Source organism: Cyanistes caeruleus, chromosome 4 (genome assembly GCF_971803275.1).
Source record: "Cyanistes caeruleus chromosome 4, bCyaCae1.hap1.1, whole genome shotgun sequence".
Lineage (NCBI taxonomy): Eukaryota > Metazoa > Chordata > Aves > Passeriformes > Paridae > Cyanistes > Cyanistes caeruleus.
The window spans coordinates 27,638,513-27,660,073 of record NC_141704.1 but is presented as its reverse complement, the minus strand read 5'-3'; the positions used below and the strand labels follow the sequence as shown (position 1 = coordinate 27,660,073).

The 21,561-nt window shown below is 36.9% G+C and overlaps 2 protein-coding genes and 1 long non-coding RNA gene across 8 annotated transcripts in view; 2 read left to right on the top strand and 1 right to left on the bottom strand.

Moving 5' to 3' along the window:
• Nucleotides 1-2,424, top strand: part of NUP37 (nucleoporin 37) — a 19,426-nt gene extending 17,002 nt beyond the window's left edge. Inside the window, exons 7-9 of the mRNA XM_023936963.2 lie at nt 720-770; nt 1,189-1,282; nt 2,073-2,424. Coding sequence (XP_023792731.1) covers nt 720-770; nt 1,189-1,282; nt 2,073-2,186 — 259 coding nt within the window. The 3' untranslated portion in view covers nt 2,187-2,424. The remainder of the gene's footprint in view (nt 1-719; nt 771-1,188; nt 1,283-2,072) is intronic.
• The window catches only part of LOC111936173 (uncharacterized), a 24,063-nt gene extending 17,194 nt beyond the window's left edge, over nt 1-6,869 (bottom strand). Inside the window, exons 1-2 of one of the 3 annotated variants that reach the window (XR_015286303.1) lie at nt 6,831-6,869; nt 4,446-4,499 (exon numbers count right to left, since the gene is read on the bottom strand). This is a non-coding gene — a long non-coding RNA (uncharacterized LOC111936173). Of the gene's footprint in view, nt 1-4,445; nt 4,500-6,350; nt 6,461-6,636; nt 6,738-6,830 lie in introns of those variants that run through there. The other 2 variants (XR_015286301.1, XR_015286302.1) reach the window with 2 other exon arrangements.
• Nucleotides 6,501-21,561, top strand: WASHC3 (WASH complex subunit 3). 4 transcript variants are annotated; one of them, XM_086887130.1, is made up of 7 exons: nt 6,501-6,640; nt 8,103-8,201; nt 10,438-10,503; nt 11,756-11,881; nt 13,457-13,564; nt 16,806-16,870; nt 19,805-21,561. In XM_086887130.1, exons 1-7 carry the CDS (start codon nt 6,590-6,592, stop codon nt 19,887-19,889), a joined length of 600 nt encoding a protein of 199 aa, XP_086743256.1. In that variant the 5' UTR covers nt 6,501-6,589; the 3' UTR covers nt 19,890-21,561. The 4 variants fall into 4 exon arrangements, with proteins under 4 accessions (XP_086743256.1, XP_086743254.1, XP_086743255.1 ...); XM_086887128.1 differs by having other exon boundaries at nt 18,235-21,561; XM_086887129.1 differs by having other exon boundaries at nt 13,454-13,564.

Here is a 21,561-nt window from a genome sequence, read left to right as displayed (position 1 = left end):
TCTCCAGGGAGGGAGATACTCCACATCCTCTCTGGGCAACCTCTTCCAGTGCCTGGTCACTTGCAGAGTAAAGAACATCTTCCTCATATGCAGGTGGAACTTCCTGTGCATCAGTTTGTGCCCATTGCCTCTCATCCTATTGCTTGCAGCACGGAACAGAGTCTGGCTCCGTTCCCTTGATACCCTCCTTTAGATACTGATGGACATTGGTGAGGTCTCTCAGTCACCTCTTCTCAAGGCTGAAAAGGCCCAACTTCCCCAGCCTTTCCTTGTAAGAGATGCTCCAGCCCCTTAATCATCTTTGTAGGCCCAATGCATAAGCTAAATAAATGAAAATTATCAGGAATTACAATATTGATACAGACCACTCCATGGTATTCTTTGTTTCATCTTTATCAATGTGTTCTGTTAAAAATATAACATTGTCTGTCTTTTTGTTCATTTGAGATAGCATTTCACATCTGTTCACCTCTCACTGTATGTGTTTGTTAAAATTTCATTCCAAGTCATAAATAGGTAACTATTGATCCATAATAAACTGGAGAACTACTTCAATTTTCCTACCCTAAATTGAGGTTAAAGCTGCAGGAATGCTCTGGTTTTCCCTCAACTGCTTCACAGAGAGTAGACAATGTGTCCCCTTCACTGTACTTTTGGTATTTATAGTATGAACTGTAGTTATTTGCAGAACAGTTTTTTACCCTGAATGTTTGTTTTAGTTATCCACAGGATAAGAGACCTGTCCATGTTGATCGAGCCAGATTATTCAGGTATAAATATTGTCTCAATTTTGTGGGATTTATCTATTGAAATCTATGTCTATGCAAACAGTTGTGAGTTTAGTAACCTGGGTGTGTCTCACTTAAGTCATTTTTAGGGGGACTAGGTCTATAAACTTTGTGCAATTTTTGAATGACCCACATTTAGTATATATGTGTAGCATTCATGTGGTATTTTTTTTGTTTTATAACACTGTGCATGCGGGGCTGTGGTGGGGAATAATTTACAAGCTAATTCACTAAATCTGTATTCTCTGCTGTTAGTGGAATATGTAACATCTTCACATGTTTAGTTAGTCCCAAGGGAGAGAGCTCCACTTTGTCATGCATACTGCACTTCTGCTGGTATGACAGGGGTATTTGGAAAGTACATTCATTTTATTCATAAGTGGATTCATTTTATTCATAGGTGGTCCCGAGTGAATGAAAATCTATTTGCAACGACTGGATATCCAGGAAAAACAACTACTCAATTACTGGTTCATCATTTAGGACATCCCCAGGTAAATTTTTAACTGGAGTTGCATCTGTTCTCCTCCAATCAGACTCATTTTACTTAAAAGCTATAATTAAAAACTAGCCCAAACCATCCAGCACTGCTGCTTGGTGTACCTATTTTTTTAATTTTTTTTTTTTTTTGCTTTGTGGCATTCAGACTAAGGAAAATAAATTGGTGCATACTTATACTGGTATTTTAAAAGCTGTTTGATCTGTATGTTTTAGTTTGCTTTGCCATATCAGTTCTAAGGGGAAGAAAAACACCTTTACCTGATATTTAATAAATCTGGAAATATTTCTAGTTCTAAGGAGGCTAAAAACACCTAATGCTGTATTTTTCTGGTTTTAACTAATTATATTTTAAATCCTTAAAGAAAATGCAAAGCATAGAAAATATTTTGGTTTTGCTGGAGTCAGTATATATTTGTAACATTTACATTACCTCCAAATATATTAGTTATGAGTACATTGAAATAACAGAAGTAATTTCATTTAAAAAGGTTTCTGACATCATGCCTTTATAGTAATAGTGTTTATAGTAATGTAAAGAGTTGAAACTATTTGTTATTATGGAATATTTTGCTGTATGTTACATGTAGTAAGTAGCTACTGGAACTATGAAGCAGAGAATCACATTTTTCAGTAGAATTTCTGCAGTATTTTAACTATATTTATTAAGGAGCATTTAATCTGTGGTGTTTATTTGCCTATGCAACTTGGTGTCTGCAGTATAGAAATCATTTTAAGGGAAGTTGTATTGATATTTTTCTCTCTCTCTCTCTTTGTTTTTTAAAGCCCATTCTTAGTGGAACTGCAGCTGTAGGATCTGGTTTGACATGGCACAGAACTCTTCCATTATGTGCAGTTGGAGGAGACCATAAAATTTTCTTTTGGGTTACTGAAATGTAAAATAAGCATTTGCCTTCAATATGAAACTTGACAGTATAATGCCTTTTTTCTAGCAAAATGAAGAAATTTACTCTTTGTAATGGTTTTCACTTGGACAACAGAGAAAAGAAGCAAGCAAAATATAAATCATTTGTGTTTGATTTTTAGCTTGCAAGTGCAAGAGCTTTTGTAAAATTTACTATCATACATCTGGTTCTTGGTTATTTCTATTAAAATAAAATGTACTTTTTAAACATTGTATTTTGTGTGAAATGAATTTTGAGGGGTTTTTAAAGAGATTTTGTGTCCTAGCATCTCAGTCTGATAGTCTCCCTCAGTTAACACAGCTCAAATAACTGAAATTTTGTAGAGTACCTACAGAAAGAACACCTCTCAATATTCACTTTCCCAGCCATGACTATCTTACAAGAAAAAGAAATGCAGTAGTGTACTGTCATAAAGTGTTGTTCCTGGATGTGTTTGAATAAACTGGTTTCCACTACCAGTGAAGAAGCTAATGGTGAAAACAGAATGATTATTTGAAGCAGTTTTGTTTCTCTCAAAATGACGGAGGGATTTACTTCAAGCCTGTCAAACAGCATAACGAGGGTTTTTTTTCTGGTTACAGCCTTTTACTTACAGTCTTTACAGGAAAATCAAAGGCACTCTGCTTTCTAGAAACATTATATTGGTCCTGTCTTTCCTATACAAGACCCAGAACTGAAGTAAAAGAAGACAGAAATAACTCCTGTCTTAGTATCTTTCTTGCATGCTTTTGCAAGTGAAGGGATGTCAGGATATTTCAAATAGCATAACAGCTCCTTACAGCATCATAGCCATCCTTATTTAGTTAGATTTTAAAATACTCATTTGTTTGTTCCTATATATATGGGACACATAAAACCAGTTCAGAAGTAGGTGAGGCTACAGTCATCTTTTGAAACGTAAGACCATATTGTATTTCTCATAATCCTTTGTCCTTGAGAACTTTTGCTTTCCAGCTGCCACCAAAGTTTACCTAAAATGAATATTAAGTTCCTTTGAAGTTCCAGTGGAGTGGTGTGTGCCTAAATTATAAAATAAGCAGATAACAGCACTCTGTTTACCTTGTATCCATTGTCTGACCAGAGATAGTAGGCTTAAGGGGACGTTTAATACACTTGTAGCTAAAAATCTTTGTGCGTCTGGAAGAATTGGCCTAAGGCACTGTTAACCTTTTGGTGTGTAGTGAAACTGAAACAGGCATGGGTTTTTCTGTCCTCAGAGCACACTTCACACAGCTCCTGCCTCTGCAGAATATATCCACTATACTCAGGACCCATACAGAAGAGGATTTGCACCAGCTATGTGCAGGTGCACTCCTGAGTGAGACTTTTTTGGTTTACAATTACTAAGATCCAAGAGGGCAAAGGACAGAAATTCTTTTGTTCCGCAGTTAAGTCAGCAACCAGGATGTTTGCTTTTCATACGCTGTTTTTAAGGACTACTTAAAACTGTTTACCCAGTAATGATCTTGCCAAGTTCAAGGCTCTTTATTTTATACTGGAACAAAGTGATATAGATATTTTTTAAAAATAAATAAATAAATAAAAAGGAGCAGCTAATGTTTTTAGCATGTTCTCCATGCTCTTTTGTACAGAACAAAATAATTAGTTAATCCTCTCATGTTGTCTTAGCATAGTACTTGGAAAACTGAAACTTGACAAAACATTTTCAGAGAACTGCAAACCATTTATCATTTAGTTTCCATTTTCTTTTTTTTTTTAAAGAAACCTACATAATGCCTAACATTTTTATTCTCAGTCTATTTAACTGTGAAGGGTTGATAATTCTCTGAACCGTTTGCAAGATTTGTACAAATTCTGGCACACTGAGATTGTTGAGATTGGGAGGGACATTGCTTAAATTCAGTGTAGAGAAAAATCATTGAGGCAATATCAGTTTCATAGGGAAAACTTCACTAGAATACCCTTTGCAAGCATGGATTTAGAAGACTCCATGGGAAATCAAGCAAATGTTAATCCACACTGATTTTTTCAGCTGTTCATTGGACCACCTTATTTAAAACAACTATTGCCCCTTGTGGAGGATCAGGTGACACCATGTCTAGAAATTTTTTTGGATCAGCTCTTTGTTTCTGTTTAATTTGTCTCTCAGTTATATAGCTATTTGAGTTCTGGGCTGATTCTAACCTGAATCAGTGGTGTCCTGGGACCTGTAACAATGTACAAGCACACAAGATGCATATGAATGAACATTGTAAGCTACAGTAGCACTCACCAGTTTTTCTCAGCTTGTTCAGTTTTGTTTCGAAGTTGACCCGAGGCTCTGATTCTGTGCAATATATGGAGCAGATCAGTTTCAACATTTTGAAACCTGTGTTCTTGCCTTTACTTTTCTGTGTGCCCTAATCACAAGTCAGGTATTTTATAGTAAAGACAGAGCTCTGATTAGTTTTCTGTACACATGGCTTTTCCACTCCAAGTTAGCATCAGCATATTGCTCATACGACATCTTCAAAATATTAACACTCAACCAAACTTCATTTTGGTAATTTTTAAACACACTTTAATCTTTTCCTTCACTGGAAGGTGGAGCTACGCAACTGGGCCTTTAAATGCCAGCATGTGTATGTACACATACATAGGGCAACTGCCAGCAATTACATACTGTACAGTACTTATTCCTCAGTCTGACATTTATCATCCAGCATGGGTGCTGGTAAAAAAATATATTTTCAAATCATTCACACTATAAATCTGAATGTTATCACTCAATTATTTTTTATAAATCCTCTCCTTGGGAGTTCAGTCATTTATATTTGCAGCTGAACAAGTTAGTTCAATTAAAACATTTTTAAGAGGTTTTGGAAAATTTGGATCATTTTCCTCCGTTCTCTCTTTTTCACTTTTCATACCCTGCATTTCCTAACTCCAGCTGGGAGGAAAAAGTGCTGTGTTGCACTTTTCTATGCAGTATTTTTGAGCAAATTAAAAGCAGGAAGTACCAGAAAGTTCACGAAAAAGCATATTCTTGGGAGATTTCTTATCCAGCTTTACAGACCAAGACATTCAGATAAGATCTGACTATGCATTTACATTAATTTTCCAGTGTCACTGCCTGGAAAAATTGTATTATAGACACTTTATCATAAATTAAATTAGTTCTTCTTGAATTTAGTTGGAATTTTAAGGTAATTAAGGTGGCAAAGTAAATAAGTTAAACAAACGGCTCCATTGTCCAACACCAATTTGCGCAACTCTTGTAAGCTAGGAATTGAAAGCTAAACCCACTGAATTTTGTAGGTTAGCCTGCTGCTCTTCCTTTGGGAGACACAAGAAATTGAGCCAACAACATGTCAGTGGTCCAAAGCAGAGTATGAATCACAAGTTATTCAATAATTCAATTAGTATAGACAAAAAGCTTTGCTACACAGTCTTAGTAGGTGAGTAATAATGATGTCCATATAACAGCAGGTTAATAAATACATTGTGAAAGTAATAAAGCTAAAAAAAGCTGCTTCAGTAAATAAAAGAGAATTTTATGGCAACTTGACTAAATAAGTGCTCTGTGTACAGCCACTATTGATTCTGTATATGGATTATTAGAATGCTTTGGCAAACTGTAATGATTTGGATGTAAACTGAGAATTTTGGTAAATTTTAAACCAAAATTAGCATACTACATTTGGGATCTAATCTTCAAAGTATTACAGTAATTAGTGCGCCTTTATTAATTTCATCACAAGAGAAGTTTCCATCTGACAGCCTGAGTATGATGGTTTCTTAACTGCCCTGAATTTATGAGGGTTTATTAAGTGCAGCGGTATTTAGATGTAACCGTGGAGAACTCCCACTAAATATGGAAATCCACAAAAACCTATTTAGATTTACTGCTGTAAACAGGGACTCCAGGTGACCCCAAATTTGTCTTTTTCAGAAGAACCCAGGGCCATTCAGTGCTCCTTATTTTTACTCCCCACATCCAAAGTGTGGCACTTCCCCGCTCAAATTATGCGTATGAGCACAGGAACACTTCCTTCTCTGGCTTTTCTCATTATTTCCCTGACGTTTGGCCGCAGGGGACGACACTGTTCCCAAACACCACTAAGCAGGCCTGCGTCCTGAGGCCTGGGGAGCGCTGGGTGCGACCCCTGGCACGGCCGGGCCCCTCAGCGGCTGTCACCTCCTGCATGCCACAGCGGGTGCCCAAGAAGGCACCCCAGAAGCTCGGGGTTTATCCTCGGGGTTTCTCCCGGGGCACAGCCGGCCACAAGGACTGCGGCCTGGGACTGCGTTTCCCAGGAGGAAGCGCGGGGCAGCGGCCGCGCCCCGCCCCGCGGAGCTCGGGGTTTGTTTCCGGGCCGCGGCTGCGGAGCGCGGCCGAGCAGCGCAGCGGGGCCGCGCCCGCCCCGGCCCGCGGGCATGGACGAGGACGGGCTGCCCATCGTGGGCTCCGGCATTGACCTCACCAAGGTACGGGCTGCGCTCGCCCGGCGCTCCGGGGCTGCCGCTGCTCCTCCCCGGCGGCGGCTGCGCTGGCCCTGGTGCTGGGCGAGCCCCGCGTCCCCCCGGCTCCCGGCCCAGCGGCAGCGGGAGAGGGGAGCGCCCCGTGCGGTGACGGTGCCGCCCTCGCACCCGGGAACGAGCGGGCTCTGCTCCTTACTTGTGTCTCCAGCTGTTTCCGGAGGCCTTTCGCTGCAAGTGCTGTGATAACGTTGTATTTAAAGGCGAAGCCGTCTCGGACACCCATCTGGAAGGCAAATGCCGTGCAAAGCTGTTTATTCATTTCTTTTAATGTTGCAGAAACTTTCTTTTTAAACTTAGTTTTCTCAATACAAAGCATAAAGACAGGACAATTCCAATTGACCCAGTGCTTTTTCCATGCTCTGTGCCACCCCACAGATTTCTGCTAAGATCATAAGCACTGCTTGGTGAATTTTGGAACCACAGAACTGAACTTCAGCAGGTGCAAAGGCTGAAGGCTCGAGATAGTAGCATCAAAAGTCTCACAAAAAAGTCAGGATGTTTTAAGATGGCCATAGTGAATTGTATATTGGACGACTGGTGAATCAGCCACTAAAGAAGAGGTGAAGACCAGAGTGTCACTGTATTCACAATAAAAGTGCACCAGAATCTTGACTGCCAATAATATTACTTGTAAATCTTTCACTTAAATCAATGGCAACTTCATAGGTTAATTTCCTCTGCAAAGGTTAAAGACTTAAAACAATTGTCCAAGGTTATTAAGCCTGAGGCACTAAAATTTTATACAGAAACTTTTGTGTGAAAGTTCCTGATTGCAGTTTTCTGTAGTGGTTTAAATAAAAATGCCAACTCTTTGTTACATATGTGACCACCATTATTTTTGGCAAACATAAGATTCTGCATTTTAGTCTGAAAAGTATGTAAGCACTGAAAATAATTTGGAGGTAATTTTGGGTACCCTAAATGAGAACCAGTATGTTAGCCACTAGATACTTAGACAGCAGCATCACTAAACTTTAGTTTTGGCTGTGGTGTTGTAACTGAGTATTAGTGTGGCTGTCCAAGTTTGCTTTTCATTCTTAAACTCCCGATCTAATTTCCTCAGTGTTTCTACAAAACATTAACACTGATTTTTAAGAATATTTACAATTTCATCTAAAGGTGTTTTCTTTAAGATAACAATCCTTCATTTTGTGGGTCTTGTTGTCTTTTTTATGTAACTTCTTGTAAATTCTCAGCTCTCATGTTAGTAGATTTTTAGTGGCAAAGGATTTGTATGAATGCATATGTGTATTAGAAAATGGTTTGTATATGTATGCATTCATAGCAAGCACACTTAAGACAGATTTCCAAATAATTTCTTCTAAAAAAATGTGCATTTTTTAACAGATATTTCAATCCAAATTTGAAAATTGATATGTAACCTAAGTTTCTTATATTTTTAATGCAGGTTCCTGCTATTCAGCAGAAAAGAACTGTAGCATTTCTAAACCAGTTTGTGGTTCATACAGTGCAGTTTCTCAACCGCTTTTCTACTGTTTGTGAAGAGGTATGTTTATTATTTTCCCAGCTGTCCCTTTATACAATTAAAAAAATTCAAGAAATGAGAACCATTCATTTAAATAGTTTTGATGCAGTAATACTGGTAGCTTAAACCAAAAAATGTAGTCTGCTTTCCATTCAAGGTTTCCCTTGAGCCTCAAGTGCTTAAGACAGAATTTTTCCCCAAGGGAGGCACATGAACTCCTGATGGTGCTACACTGTTTCCTTAAGCTTTTGCATTCGGCACAGTCTTTGAACTTTTTGATACAGGGAATTTATTCTGAGCAGCTTCATCTCTGGCTTTTGTTTGTTATGAAGGAAGGATGCTGTGTTCTTGTGGCGCATCAAAATGTACTTTCAGATTTTATCACTTTTAATTTAAAAGAGTGATACGCTAAGCACTGAATGTAAATTGGTTTTTTGTTGAAAAAAAGGACATTTCTGGCAAGTGATTAGTATAGAACATGAAGCCCTTAACTTCAGTTTCTTGTAAAGAGAGAAAAATAAAAATATTTAGGTTAGTAAGTTTATGTGATGACTTTAGAATCAATGGAAATACACCAGACCGACAAGATTAGAATTGTCCACTGAACGGGACAAGAGTCCTCCTTGTAAAAAGGGTATTTTCTAATGTGGCTTTGAGTCTAACCTTTTTGTCTTCAGAGGTATTTTGTACTTTTTCATTAGTTTATTCAACAAAGAATGCTATACAGCTCTAGCCAGCTGAGCTAGGGCAACAGTCAACTCCAATTAGACTAAGCCATGTAATCTGAGAAATTCTGTTATTTGTTGGTGAAGTTTAGAGTCAGGCCCATGACAAGTATAAAATTTGGCTACTATATTAATATATGGAGCTTCAGAAGAAAAAAAAGTCATTTTTCCTAAGTTTTCAAACTTGTTGTAACTTGCTAGGTGGGATAGTTTAACAGCCTGATGATGCTGTTGTCAGTTGTACAGAACTCAGTTGTCACCTGATCTCAGTATTCCCTCGTCCACAGGCGCTGTGGAAATCAGAACACGTATATTTAAAGCCACCTTGAGCACGCAGCAGCACTGTGAAGTCTGCCTAATAAAACAGTTATTAGTTAACCAAAATGTGTTGTTACCCAAGAGACTAAATAGTTGGTTTATATACTCCCTGAGAAGTTTTTCGTATTCATGAAATACAGAAGTGTTTTTAATGTGAAAAGTCAACAGAAGCCAAGGAACTCAAAATCAGGGCTGACTCCATCCTCAACTCTAAGGCTCTTGTCTAGTCAAATAGACCCATAAAATTGCATCATTGTCTTTTGTACATCTTTCCTCCCCCTTATCCCGTTAAATGTGGGACACATAGTTCCTCCCAATAGGAACTGACTCCTCTTCATGAACAAAGGACCATCTGTAAACAAGTCAGTGCACTATCCAAAAAGACTAACTCCTGTCAGTCCCCTTCTACTTTTTCTAGCATGTTGGCAGAGCTGCCATTTTCTTAGGGTGTTAAAGTTTTGCTTCAGAGCCAGGCAGAATCTTGCCAAGGTGCCAGAAAGCTGTCAGAATGGTACATATCTGCCAGCCAGCACTCTAGCCAACTTCACTTGAACAGGTCTGGTGGAGTATGGTAGTGATTAGTTAAAAGCCTGGCAGTTCTTATGGAGTAATTTAGAAAAACTTAAGTTGCATTTAAAAAAAAAAAAGTCAAAATTTGATTGAGGTGCACCTGGAGCATATAAAGTGTCTGGTTAGTTCTGATTCCTTGTGGATTTTGACTTTATAGGACTTTGAATCACCTGCTGTATTAATTACCAGGTTTTCTCTTTATATTTGCTGAGTTACATACACACACATAATTTCTTTTCATCTTCAACATTTGGAAAGAGCTTTGAAGAATGATCTTTTGCTAACTGGAAGAGTACAATATGTCTATCTTTATTCTACAGTTGCCCAGTGTAATACCTTATTTACTTTGGCTTTCTTTTGTACATAGTCTGTCTTCATTTCTGTCATTGTATGGGAAAACCAACTGCAGAGTAAGATTATTTAAAATTTGTACTGCTGTAGCTACTGTACAAAAAACGACATGGATACTGGACTAAAAAGGAAATTGCTTCATTTATTTCATTATGTGGTAATCTCATTTACACTATACTCTGCCTTCAGCAGGGAGAAGACAAAAGTGATTTTTTTTTAACTAGATGCAAACTGTTTTATATGTCCAAGTGCATAGGGGAGTGTTTTCACATCCTAATTCTTTTCTGTTGTAGAAATTGTCAGCACTCTCTCTCCGTATCCAACAAATTGAAACTACGCTCAATATTCTGGATGCAAAGGTTTGTATGGATATAGACTTCATCTTCTAACAGTGACAACCTCCTGGATTATGTGAACTACCTTTTTATGGCCTGAATCGAGCAAATAAGTTTTCATAAGGATTTAAAGGAGCTAATATAAAATCCTGATATCAAAAATTCTGGTTTTGCATGCCTTGCTACTTATACTGGGTAACATTTGAATATGTAGTTGACACAGAAGTAAGGAATCAACAGTACCTAGTGGAAAATTTGAGTTTATTAAGCATGTGGAACAGGAAAGGAGCACTTTTTGCCATACAAACTCTAAAAAAGAAATTCTTACCCCCTTTGTAAAACATAAGTATCTTTGTATGTTACTGGACTGTAAGGACTTCAGGTGATATAAGTAACTAGATAGAAGCCTTATAAATCTTCTGATATTGAAATGTGACCTGAACTGGATCTAAGCTAATGTAAATGTGTTTGATATATCTTCTTTAACTGAAATGACAGAAGGATATAATCTGTGGTCCTCTATAGGAAGCACAGTATGCTGTTCACTAGAAGAAAAAAAACAAATAAAATTCCAAAGTCAATAAATCACCAGTATAAAATTTTAACAAGTTCTTCTTTGAATAATGATGGAGGCAATTTTGTTGGCTTTTCTGGGAGCAAGGGTGGGATATTTTGAAAGTGTTCATTAAGATCTTTGTGGAGAAAAAATACAAACAGAGCTTACTAAATCTTATTTATTTCAAAATATTTCGGAATGATCCGAATTGATGATTTTTGCACAATTCTTCATAATCATGTTAAATAGAAATTCCTTCAGATAGATTTGTGGTGTGTTTAATATCCACTCACAGCATTTCCTTAAAAAAAGTGAAAGATGTAGAAAATTGAAAAATTTCTAACCAGTCTCCCATCTGTTAGGTGATAGAGCTGTTCTTGCCATGATTTCTTTCACTGTAGGGGAAGTAGCAGAGACTGCATGGCTCTCGTGTGCTTGATAAGTGCAGTAGCAATATGCTGGGAATGTGTAGAAGCCTTTCCTACTCTGCAGCCCTGTGTTAACAATCAAAGTTTTTGTTGTAGAAGGCAGCTGAATAGACACGTTCCCCCCCCCCCCCCCCCCCCAATCAAAATACCAAAACTAGGGGCAAAAAGTTAAAATTTTGCTAATGTAAAACCTGTCTGGTCAATAAGTGGTGAGCAGCATGATGCAGACTTTGTTGTACATGTAGTCTTTCGAAGGGCTCATTGCTTATTTGATGATGTTTTTGGCATTTAGTTATCCTCAATTCCTGGCCTAGAAGATGTCAAATTTGAAGTGTCCAGTGAAAATGTGAATGTTACAAATGGTCCCGTGGCACAGACTGCTACAGGTCAACAGACAGCTGCATCACCTCAGTCTGGAGTAAGTAATGAAGCACAGCTCATACTTTGAAGGAATAGAGCTCTCCAGGTCAAGTTTTTAATGTCATTTGAAGGAGATAGAAGAAGCAAGTCTACTGGAAATGAGCAGTCAGCTGTGACAGTCTAAGATTAGGCTTTTCTCCACTGGCACTGTTAACAAGTGACTTAAAACATAAAAGGCTATACCCTTTCTTAACTATGTGACTTAAATAATAACTAACTCAAATCTAATGCTAAATTTCTCCTTCCTCTTCTTCAATCACAGTGTAATATGAACATGTATTATATCAGGGGTCTGGGAAGGTCATGAATTAAAAATAACAGTTCAAATCACATCATTGCAGCTCTTTTCTCCTTTCTTCAGAATGTGTGCTTTTAGCTCAAATTGGAATTTCTATCATACTTTATTCTAAAGAGTTTATTACGTTGAAGGTTTCCTGTATATTATCTACCATGTACAGAAAATGCCAGCTTATTACAAGCAATCAGCATTAAGATACTATCCCTGCAACTAACTTTTTGTCATGCTGGGGAGTTTAATATGTGTGGTTGGTTGATTTTTTTAACCCAGACATTTAAATCCAATGATCACCACTTAGTTAAGTGAGGCTTTCTGGCCCATTTGTAGATGGAGTTCTTTTCCTGGTTTCCTCTTAGAGTATCTTCTCATGGAATCCTCAATTCTAATCTCTGCTCATTATCTTATTTGATGGAAGTTGCTGTGGAGAAGCAGTAGCTGGAGCACTCTGCTGCCTTTGTTTTCCTGTCAAAGATTGTAACTGATTTACAGGCAGCAGCATGGGAGACACTGGACAACATTGCATGTTCCAGCCACATTAGAGAATGACTCACCATGAGTTAATTTTCTTTAAAATGTTCATCCTGTCAGATATTAAAGTATATCAGGTATTTTTAAGTATATATAAGTATATAAAGTTTATATATTTCTGAAAGGATCTTCCCAGTGCTGCTTTCAAGTGATTAGTTTTGTAGAAAAAATACTCTTTCTGTGTTCTTTTAAAAGTGCTTGAACTTCTTGTCATTTTTAATTTCTTTTAAATTAAATACTTTCACGGAATCTTTGATTTCATTACGTCATCCTTTAAGTAATGATTTATACTCAGAAGTATAGTTCAGATGTCACATGATCTGTATGAAACCTTTGCCAGGGAATCAAGTATTTTGAGGAAAAAAGTCAGTGGACTACTGGAGGAGATTTATAGATAATACTCCTTATAAATATTTTTTTATAAAAAGACCATTTACCTTTAGTACTGTTTTATTCATTAAATACAATCTATCAGGGTTATGAGGGACTTTGTGGTATTTTATGTTAATAACTTAAAATTGTATCTAAAAGTAGAAAGACACTCTTGTAACAGTGAACAACAAAAGAGCTGGATTTTGTGATTTCATACAACTAGGAAACCTCTAGTTTTGTGAGTGTAGATTAGAATAATCTTGACGAAGAAGAGTTGCACTTTACCTAAAATACCCACTTTTATGGATTGGAATCTCTCCATGGATGTGGTGTGTACACCTAACCATGAAAGGGTTTGTTCTTCACATACAGCAGAACAATACACAAGAAGAAGGCTTACAGAAAACAGAGGTGGTAACAGAAAATGTCACAACTGTGGCCAAGGATCCAAGATATGCCAGATATCTCAAAATGGTACAAGTGGTAAGTCAATTCTCATGTCATTCTTTGACTAGGATGTTATTTTTTGGTGGAATGCACTACACAGCTGTAAGTGAACCTTAAATGTCTGAAAATATGTATTGCAACAGTAATCTTTAAGGTAGGATAACGTCATGATATTCTAGCATATCTTCTCTAATAAATGAATTAATGTAATATATTCCATCAGACAGCTTCTGGCGAGATCTTTCTATATAATTCAGCTGGTAGACTTGTGAACTGAAGGTGTGAAATGTGTAAATGCAAAGTGATATTAGCCGGAGGCACAGAAGATGCCACTGAGAGTGGAGTTGTCCTGGCAAATTGGAGTCATTCCCTGCATACAGACTGATTACAGTCTGATTTTACTGTAGGGTACAAAGTACAGCTTTGCAAGTATAGTCCAGAACAGAAATACTTTATATTTCTGTAAGGACCAAAATAGAGATACAAGGATTGCTTCACTATCTGGTTCCACTCCAGTTTCCTGTTATTCATGATGCAGGTTTTGCTTATGCCTTTATCTGTGGTCTGTGCTACAGATAAATTAGAAATAATCTCAATATTAACATGTTTGAAATCTAATGAAGGAACAAGAATGTTAAGGAGTCTATTTGTGATATTTTTAAGAGGTCATTTCACCTCCACAAACTTAAAAATGAGATTGGAAGCAAAGAGTTTATTTCAATTTATTTTCAATTTGTCAGTGGAAATTTTCCACTAAAATATACATTATAATTCAGGAAAGTATGACTATGTCATAGTACTAATAAAATGTTGCTTATGTTAAAACTAACTTCATGGTTTCACTCAGTCTTCAGAGAAATTATTACAATTGGTCTGCTTCATCCCTTGAATGATATTCCAAACCTTATTTTTCACTTGAATCACAAATTGGCACTTTATGGATAGCTTATTACAAACCATTTGGAAAACCTAGCAGGGGGATAGTAGCAGAGAATAGAACACTATGTTACTGTATCAATTTAATGCCAGATTTCAAAGTGGATTTGAAAGCACTGGATGGTCTAATTACTTTGATTTTAATTTTTTTTTTTTTTGGTAACTGCTAGAGGAGTGAGATCTCACTTTCCACATTTCTCCTGTGTACTGGCAGTTCCTGGTGACTCCTCTGCCAGTTGTAAACAGTGTGGTAGGAAAGTCAAACTAACATACTACAAATTAATATGTGTTTTTGTATTTGCCAAACTTGTCTCCTTGTCCAGTCAAGTATTTCAGTTAGTGTCATTTATTTTCCCAAATTAAGTTTCTAGCTGAAGATTTGTTTGAACTGATAATTTATTTATTACTCACAATGTTTGTAGTATAAAAGAGCACCATTCTACACTAAAAGTAGCTCTTCCATGAAATTGTGACAAACTGATTTTGGTGGAGTGCAATTGAGGATACTAAATTCTTACTTTTTAAAATTTACAACAATATGCCAAGAAATCATAGAAAAGCAGTACCATATTTGTAGATTAAAATTTAGGAAATCATGAAAAGTAAAGTAATTGTAATGCCTTAATTGTATTGTAAAAAGATATAAGTACAATCTTAATTGTTTTGCTTCAGATAAGAAGTCTAAAAGTCATTTTGACTAAATTTCAGATTAGTTTTGTGAATCTGTGATATATGAGGGTACTGAGAGGATTTTTTCTCACAGATTTTAATGCACACAGTGTTGGAATAAAACATACTCCAAGTGTGAACATAAAAGTAACATATTCTTAAAAGTCCTTTACCAAATTCCCTTTGATTGAAATCAAATATGAATTCTTCTTTGCCTGATCTGACTCAGTTGTTTTCACCTGGTTTGAGTTGATGTGTAAACAACTCATCAGTGACTTCTGAGGTGGGGAAAAGTACCCTAAGAGCAGTCAAGCAGTGGCAAAGGGTTAGTACAAGACAGTGTGTAGACACACAATCCCTGGTGTCCAAATCTATACTAGAACAATTGTATTTTAAAACCGTCATGAAATACTTGAATAGATATTAAAAATATTCAGGTTTGTAATGCACAAACAAAAAATATTAGTTATGAAGTACTGAGATGTTCTTTTATTTCAAGCTATTACATTGCAACTATTTGAGTGACCGTTTTTGACGTTATGCCTGATAGATTGCTAGAGCTATGTACCTGTGTGCTGTTCCACAGTGCTCGTGCACTCAATGCTCATGTGATTCTTACTGTGGAACTGTCACTAGAATCACATCTTTCTCTGGATCATTAGTCTTAGCTGCCCTTTATTTCAGCACTATTTTACCTGCTTTTGCAAAAAATATACTAGTCTTACACCATTTTTCATTTAGAATTTCTTAGACCACCGGTAACTTTGTCCCTTTTGCATCAGAAATTGTATCCTCATTTGGTGACAGATTTTTTTTCTGATATTTTTATATTGACATGGAGTGATCCAAATGGTATTTCTGGTGGTTTCCAACAAGAGATGGTAAAGCAACAAGTTGCCTTTGAGCAACTCTAGTGGAAATGTAGCAGCAGTTTGTTGGAATGTCCTCATGAGAGGACATGGGTCTTGGATATGTGATCCAAGATAAGAGGATGTTTAGGTGCTGCTGAATACAATAAAGTGCAGAAGCTGTGGAAGGACTTGCAGTGAAGGGAAGGAATTTTTTTAACATGTACATACTTGGCTGAAATCCGTCCACAAGTCATAGAAGATTCAAGCCTGACAGCACAAGCAGTTGTATTCAGAGAAGTCACTTTTAAATTGTGCTTCTGTTCTCATGTCCTGTTTGCCTTTTTTTCCATGCTTTTTAGACTTCTCCAGTTTTTAGCACTGCCTTAAGAGATTCTTCTGGAGGGGTAGCAGATTTTCCTGGTTTTCCTCTCTCTCTTGGGTATACCTTCAGCATACCCAAGTCTTTCCTAGCACAGCTTCTCTGCTGTCTTTGTGATACCTTGTGCTTTCTCCACATTCTTACCCATACAGATAACTTCAGCTTCATGATTTTGTCTGTATGAATTGCAATTATATCTATCCAGTCTTGATTCTCTCCCTGCAAATTTCTCTAGATGTTTTGTCATAAATATAAGATGGATTAAAAGGATCTTTAATCTCAATCGTTTCTTGCTTCTAGGTTCATATTGATGGTAACTGAGATTATTGTTCCATGCTGTTGTTTGACAAGTGACATGCATAAATTTATATGAAAGTGTGGTTTATTTAACTCATCTGTTTGTGTCCAGTAGTTTTATGTTATTCTTCCTCCTGCTACACAGGGTGTTCCTGTAATGGCAATACGAAACAAAATGATTTCTGAGGGGCTAAATCCAGATCTTCTCGAGTAAGTAATTTGTGACTCCCAGTAGGGCTGCAGTGCAGCTGTGTGTTTAAAAAACTTGGAAAAAACATGTGCTTAGAAAAGGTTGTTCAAGGTGTTGTGAGCTATAGCAGTGACAAGCTAGCATTTTTGACAATGTGCACTTAGCAATGAGGACTCAAATAAAAGGTCAGTAGCCATTTTAACTGCCCTGTTTAGACTATGAGGTTTTTCCCAGATGCTTGCTTTCAACACTCCAATAAGAAAATGTCATTATTGTAGAGAAGTGAGAGCAAACTCAGTCTTATTTTGCTGCATGCATGAGGGACAACACAGTTGTTTCCAGATTCCCTGAGTAGATGTAGTGTACAACTTGACTTGACAATTGACAGTGTAAATTGAAGTCAGCATTTTAAAATTTTGGCAGTTGATTGAGTTAATCTGATGTGAAGACTACTAAGAATAGATAGTCATTTTCAAAGCTTCTTGTCTGGCCATAAACATTAATTTTAGTCTTACTTTACTTAGCTGGCATTTAATTTGGTTCTACTGTATTGTTTCACAGAATTTGTTAAACTGATGAAAGTATGGACTTTCAGTCTTACATTATAGATAACCAAAATGTGTGAAGTATTGTTGCATTCTTTTCAGAAACTGTCAGAGCATTAAAAAGCCCATTTTTCCTTTCCAGTGAAGTCTTTTTACAGTTTGTAATGGCTTGTTACTAGCCATTACAAGCTAGCTACTTGTTAAATAAAATAAACCTGATGAGTCACTTTAGCTCCCATCTACTTCCAGGTCTAGATAAGCCTGAAGTAGTTATACCTCAATTATTTTTACTGATTGAATGAGAAATAAAAAAAGACCCTGTGCAAGTTGGAGATAGGTTTAGCCAACATGGGTTTTCTATATCTGTGTTAAATGTATTTAATTTTTTTTGCTGTGCTTTCAAATCCACAACTTTCTATAAATGCTTACATTTCTTCATGTTTGGGTAGATTTTTATAGTAGATAAAACAAAAGGTAGCAGATTAAAACTTCAAAAGCTATTTTTTAAAAAGTGTTTGCTTTTTGATTGTCTATTTTGCATTAAGACAGAAACATTACTGTGGATTGAGGATCACAATATGTTTGGGGTTAGATCTCAAAATCCATCTTCAAAGATCTGTGCAACAGTAATGCTTAGTCAGATTTTCTTTAAAATGTTATTGGTTTGAAAACTGGTTAAAGAAAGCTAATTATTTGGCAAAGTGCATGATGTGGAACATGTTAAGATATCAGGGGTGACCTTTCATTTTTCTTGCTCTCTTTTCTTAATATTATAAGCTTATTCTTTTAAATGTACCTTGCCATTCACACCACATTTCTTGGGTCTTCTACTTCCTTAGGTCTGCTCGCTCAGTCCCAGAGAAAATCAGGAAAATGCGCTGGCTCTGTGCTCAGTCACTTACTGCAGACTCCCCCAGCCCCTTGCCATTGGCTGAGCATGGGTTATGTGTGGCTGTAGATGTGCTAATTCTAATGATACAATATAGTTTCTACATTCTCCTCTTGACTTTTCCACCTCTGTATTGCTCCTTTATCAACTTTTTACAGCTTTTGGTAACTGCCTGTTCTATCAAGCTCCCAATTTACCTTTCGTTTCTTATCCTTCCTCTCTTTCCTGTCTTCAGTTCCGGAAGAGCTTGTCCTGCTCTCATGAACTGAAGGAATTCATCACCATCTTCCTCGTCTTAATAAAAGAGAGGTTTTGCACTGGTCTCTCCAGATCACATGTCTTTGCACAGCTCTTCTGTTTTGTCATTACCGTGGCAACAAGGAATAATATTGTGAAGTGATATTTGCATGAGAAAGCAAATGCTTTCTTCATTTGTTTTAGAGGTGTGCAGGGGGGAGGGAGAATGCTCTTCTGCAGTTCAACACACTTCTCATCTCTGCACTGAAAATGTTTAGGAGCACTTTGAAGTTGCCTTAGGCATTCCCAGCAGAGAAATTATACTGAACAGAACTAATGTTGGAAAAGAAATTCTATACCCCCAAGATAAATAAGAACAGGATGATTAATACAACTGTCAGCTTAGTTTAAAATGCAATATTTTATCCAAGAGATGTTAACTGTCATGCAGGAAGTGAGTTTCTCTGAATGTCATTTTTCCCCAAGTAAAATTATATGTGTATTTTCTACCTTGCTTTCAGCCTTTATCAGGCTCTGTATTGCTTGTATGTCAAATTCATTATATGCTTAGGAGGAAGAGTCCACGGAGAGCCAGCATCTTCAGGCAGTAATATTAGTTAGTCTTTAGATGGCTTGCTTGTCTCACCTTCATTTCCAGTAGATTCCCCAAGCAAATATTTTGCCACAGTGTTAAGATCCATCCTAAATATTCTCTTTAAAGCTAAATACAAGAGGACTAATCATTTGTAGTCAATAAAAATCCCATGGCTGTTCTTACATGTCACATTTAACCCAACGTTCTAGCCAAATTCCACTCTGAGTAATTCTTTTTTGCTTCACTAAATTATCCCTGCAGTTTTAGTTGGATACAATATTGTTCATTTCCTGTCTTGTTTTTTTCATGTACTATTTACACTGCTCAATGGTGTACAGAATGTTCCTTTCAGCCCTAGAACCTCTGAAGATTGAAAAAAAATTGAATTAATCATTATTGCCTGGTTTCAACTCTTTCTACAAGTGTTTCTTAATGACCTGTCATCATTTCTGACGGCATCAAAGGCATGCATTCACACTGGTGTCTACAGGGTTTGGAAGTCCAGTGAGTTACAGTTTCTAGTGTTTGCCTTCCAGTTGTAGGTGAAGCAATACCACTGAGGTGTGAGTTTGTGAACCATAAACAGTTAATGTGTTAAATGTTGTGGTGCAAGGACGTTGGTGTTACGTGCTGAGTTGCCTGTGTTCTCAGCTGGATTTGCAGCACAGAATGTTTTTGTTGCCTGCAGGACCCCAGATGCCCCTGTGCCTGCCTGGGGAGATGATGGCAAAGCAGAAGACAGTTCTGATAATGAATCTTCATTCAGTGACTGAAGAGATTGATTCCAACCTTTGGAAAGCTTTGTTAAGTGCTCATGTGTTTGGAGTTTTGTCGGACAATGGTTTTGTGTGGATCGCATGGGTGACATGGATTATCTGATGGTGTTTTTAGAACTAAGATCCTCTGTGTTCTCTTCTGTAAAGTTTGAACAGGCAGTGTCTTTCAACCTGAACCCTTCCCCCATGAAAATGAATCGTGAGATCCTTGCAGCTTCTATGCTGCATCATGTCAGATTCGTTTCTGATTCTGCTGAAATTACTTTGTAGAGCTCTAGAATTCCACACCTCTAAATCTCCATGTCTCTAAAACTGCATACTGGTCATTATTAGATTTTCTGTGTAACACAATTAACCTATGTTGCCTTCTTTCTGCCCCATAACTTAAAGGTAAACTAACAGTGGAAAATGAAAGTGTTTAATTGATGGACTGTACTTCTTTCTCAATATCCTCTATCTGCAGTAATGCAACAAGAATTGCATATAAACCAGCTCTCTTACGTTGATTGCAAATCAGTGATACTCAGATTTGAGGAAAACTAAAATACAAGTGAAAAATATATTAAAAACTATTTGGAATCTATTTTCAAAGCATACACCAGTATTCAATGCCACATTAGAGTCTATATGAAGCAGTTAAAGGAAGTCCTACTCTTGAAGGGTTGATTTTTTGAATTCAGGTTGCAGTGTTGTAGAAAGGTACAGATGTGGCAAGGTTGATTTGAGAATGACACTGGGAAAGAAAGCAAGAGACTGAGATTAATAGAATCTCACTACTTGTTCACTGGTATGTGCATCAGTTGAAACCATTTTCTGGTTTCTTTGGCCTTACCCAAAAGAAGCTGTGGCTGAGCAGTTTGTTTAGAATGAGAAAACACCTCCAAGTTGGTGCTTTTGCTGATAATTCCAACAAAGAAGCTAAAATTCAGTTTGTGTAAGGATAAAACTAACTTGGCACATCTTGAGGCATGTATTGAGGAACAATATAAAAAAATGCCTGATGTTCCCTGAAGATTCCCCTCAAGATTACTTGATGTACTCCATGACTCAAAAATTATATATCATTAAAGAATCTTATTTAATACCATTTGTTCCACATGAAATCCTTCACAGTCTGTTTGAATTCCCCAGATTGTTGTAATTATACCAGAATGCTGTGTGCCAGGCAGTCATTAACTTTCTGATATTTCACATTCTTGCTGTGACCAAGAGAAGACTAAAACTGAAGCTCCAAGTATGTAAGTTTGTTAGCCTTTATGACTGACTCAATACCTTCTCTCTTAGTTATTTGTGCCACATCAGTAGGTTACCCACTTTTTTTTTGTCCTGTAACTTAAGCATGGTTCCTAGCAGACATATTTATGCCCTCCATAACCTGTGAATCAGAGTAATGCCTGAATCCCTACAAAAGCATATGTGCACTAGAGGATGTCTAGAGATGGTATTTCAATGATGGGTTAATTGCTATTGAAAATTTAAAATGTACTTAATAGTTAACACTTGGTAAAACACAAAAAATATTAACATGTTAGCAATAAGTATTTCAAATGTAAATGCGATAATGTTATTTCAGAATGTATATATTGAAAAACTCATGACTTTATAAAATCTATATTTGAAAACTCATTTAAGCAGTGTGTATAATAAAAGCTATACTTTGTAAACCAAA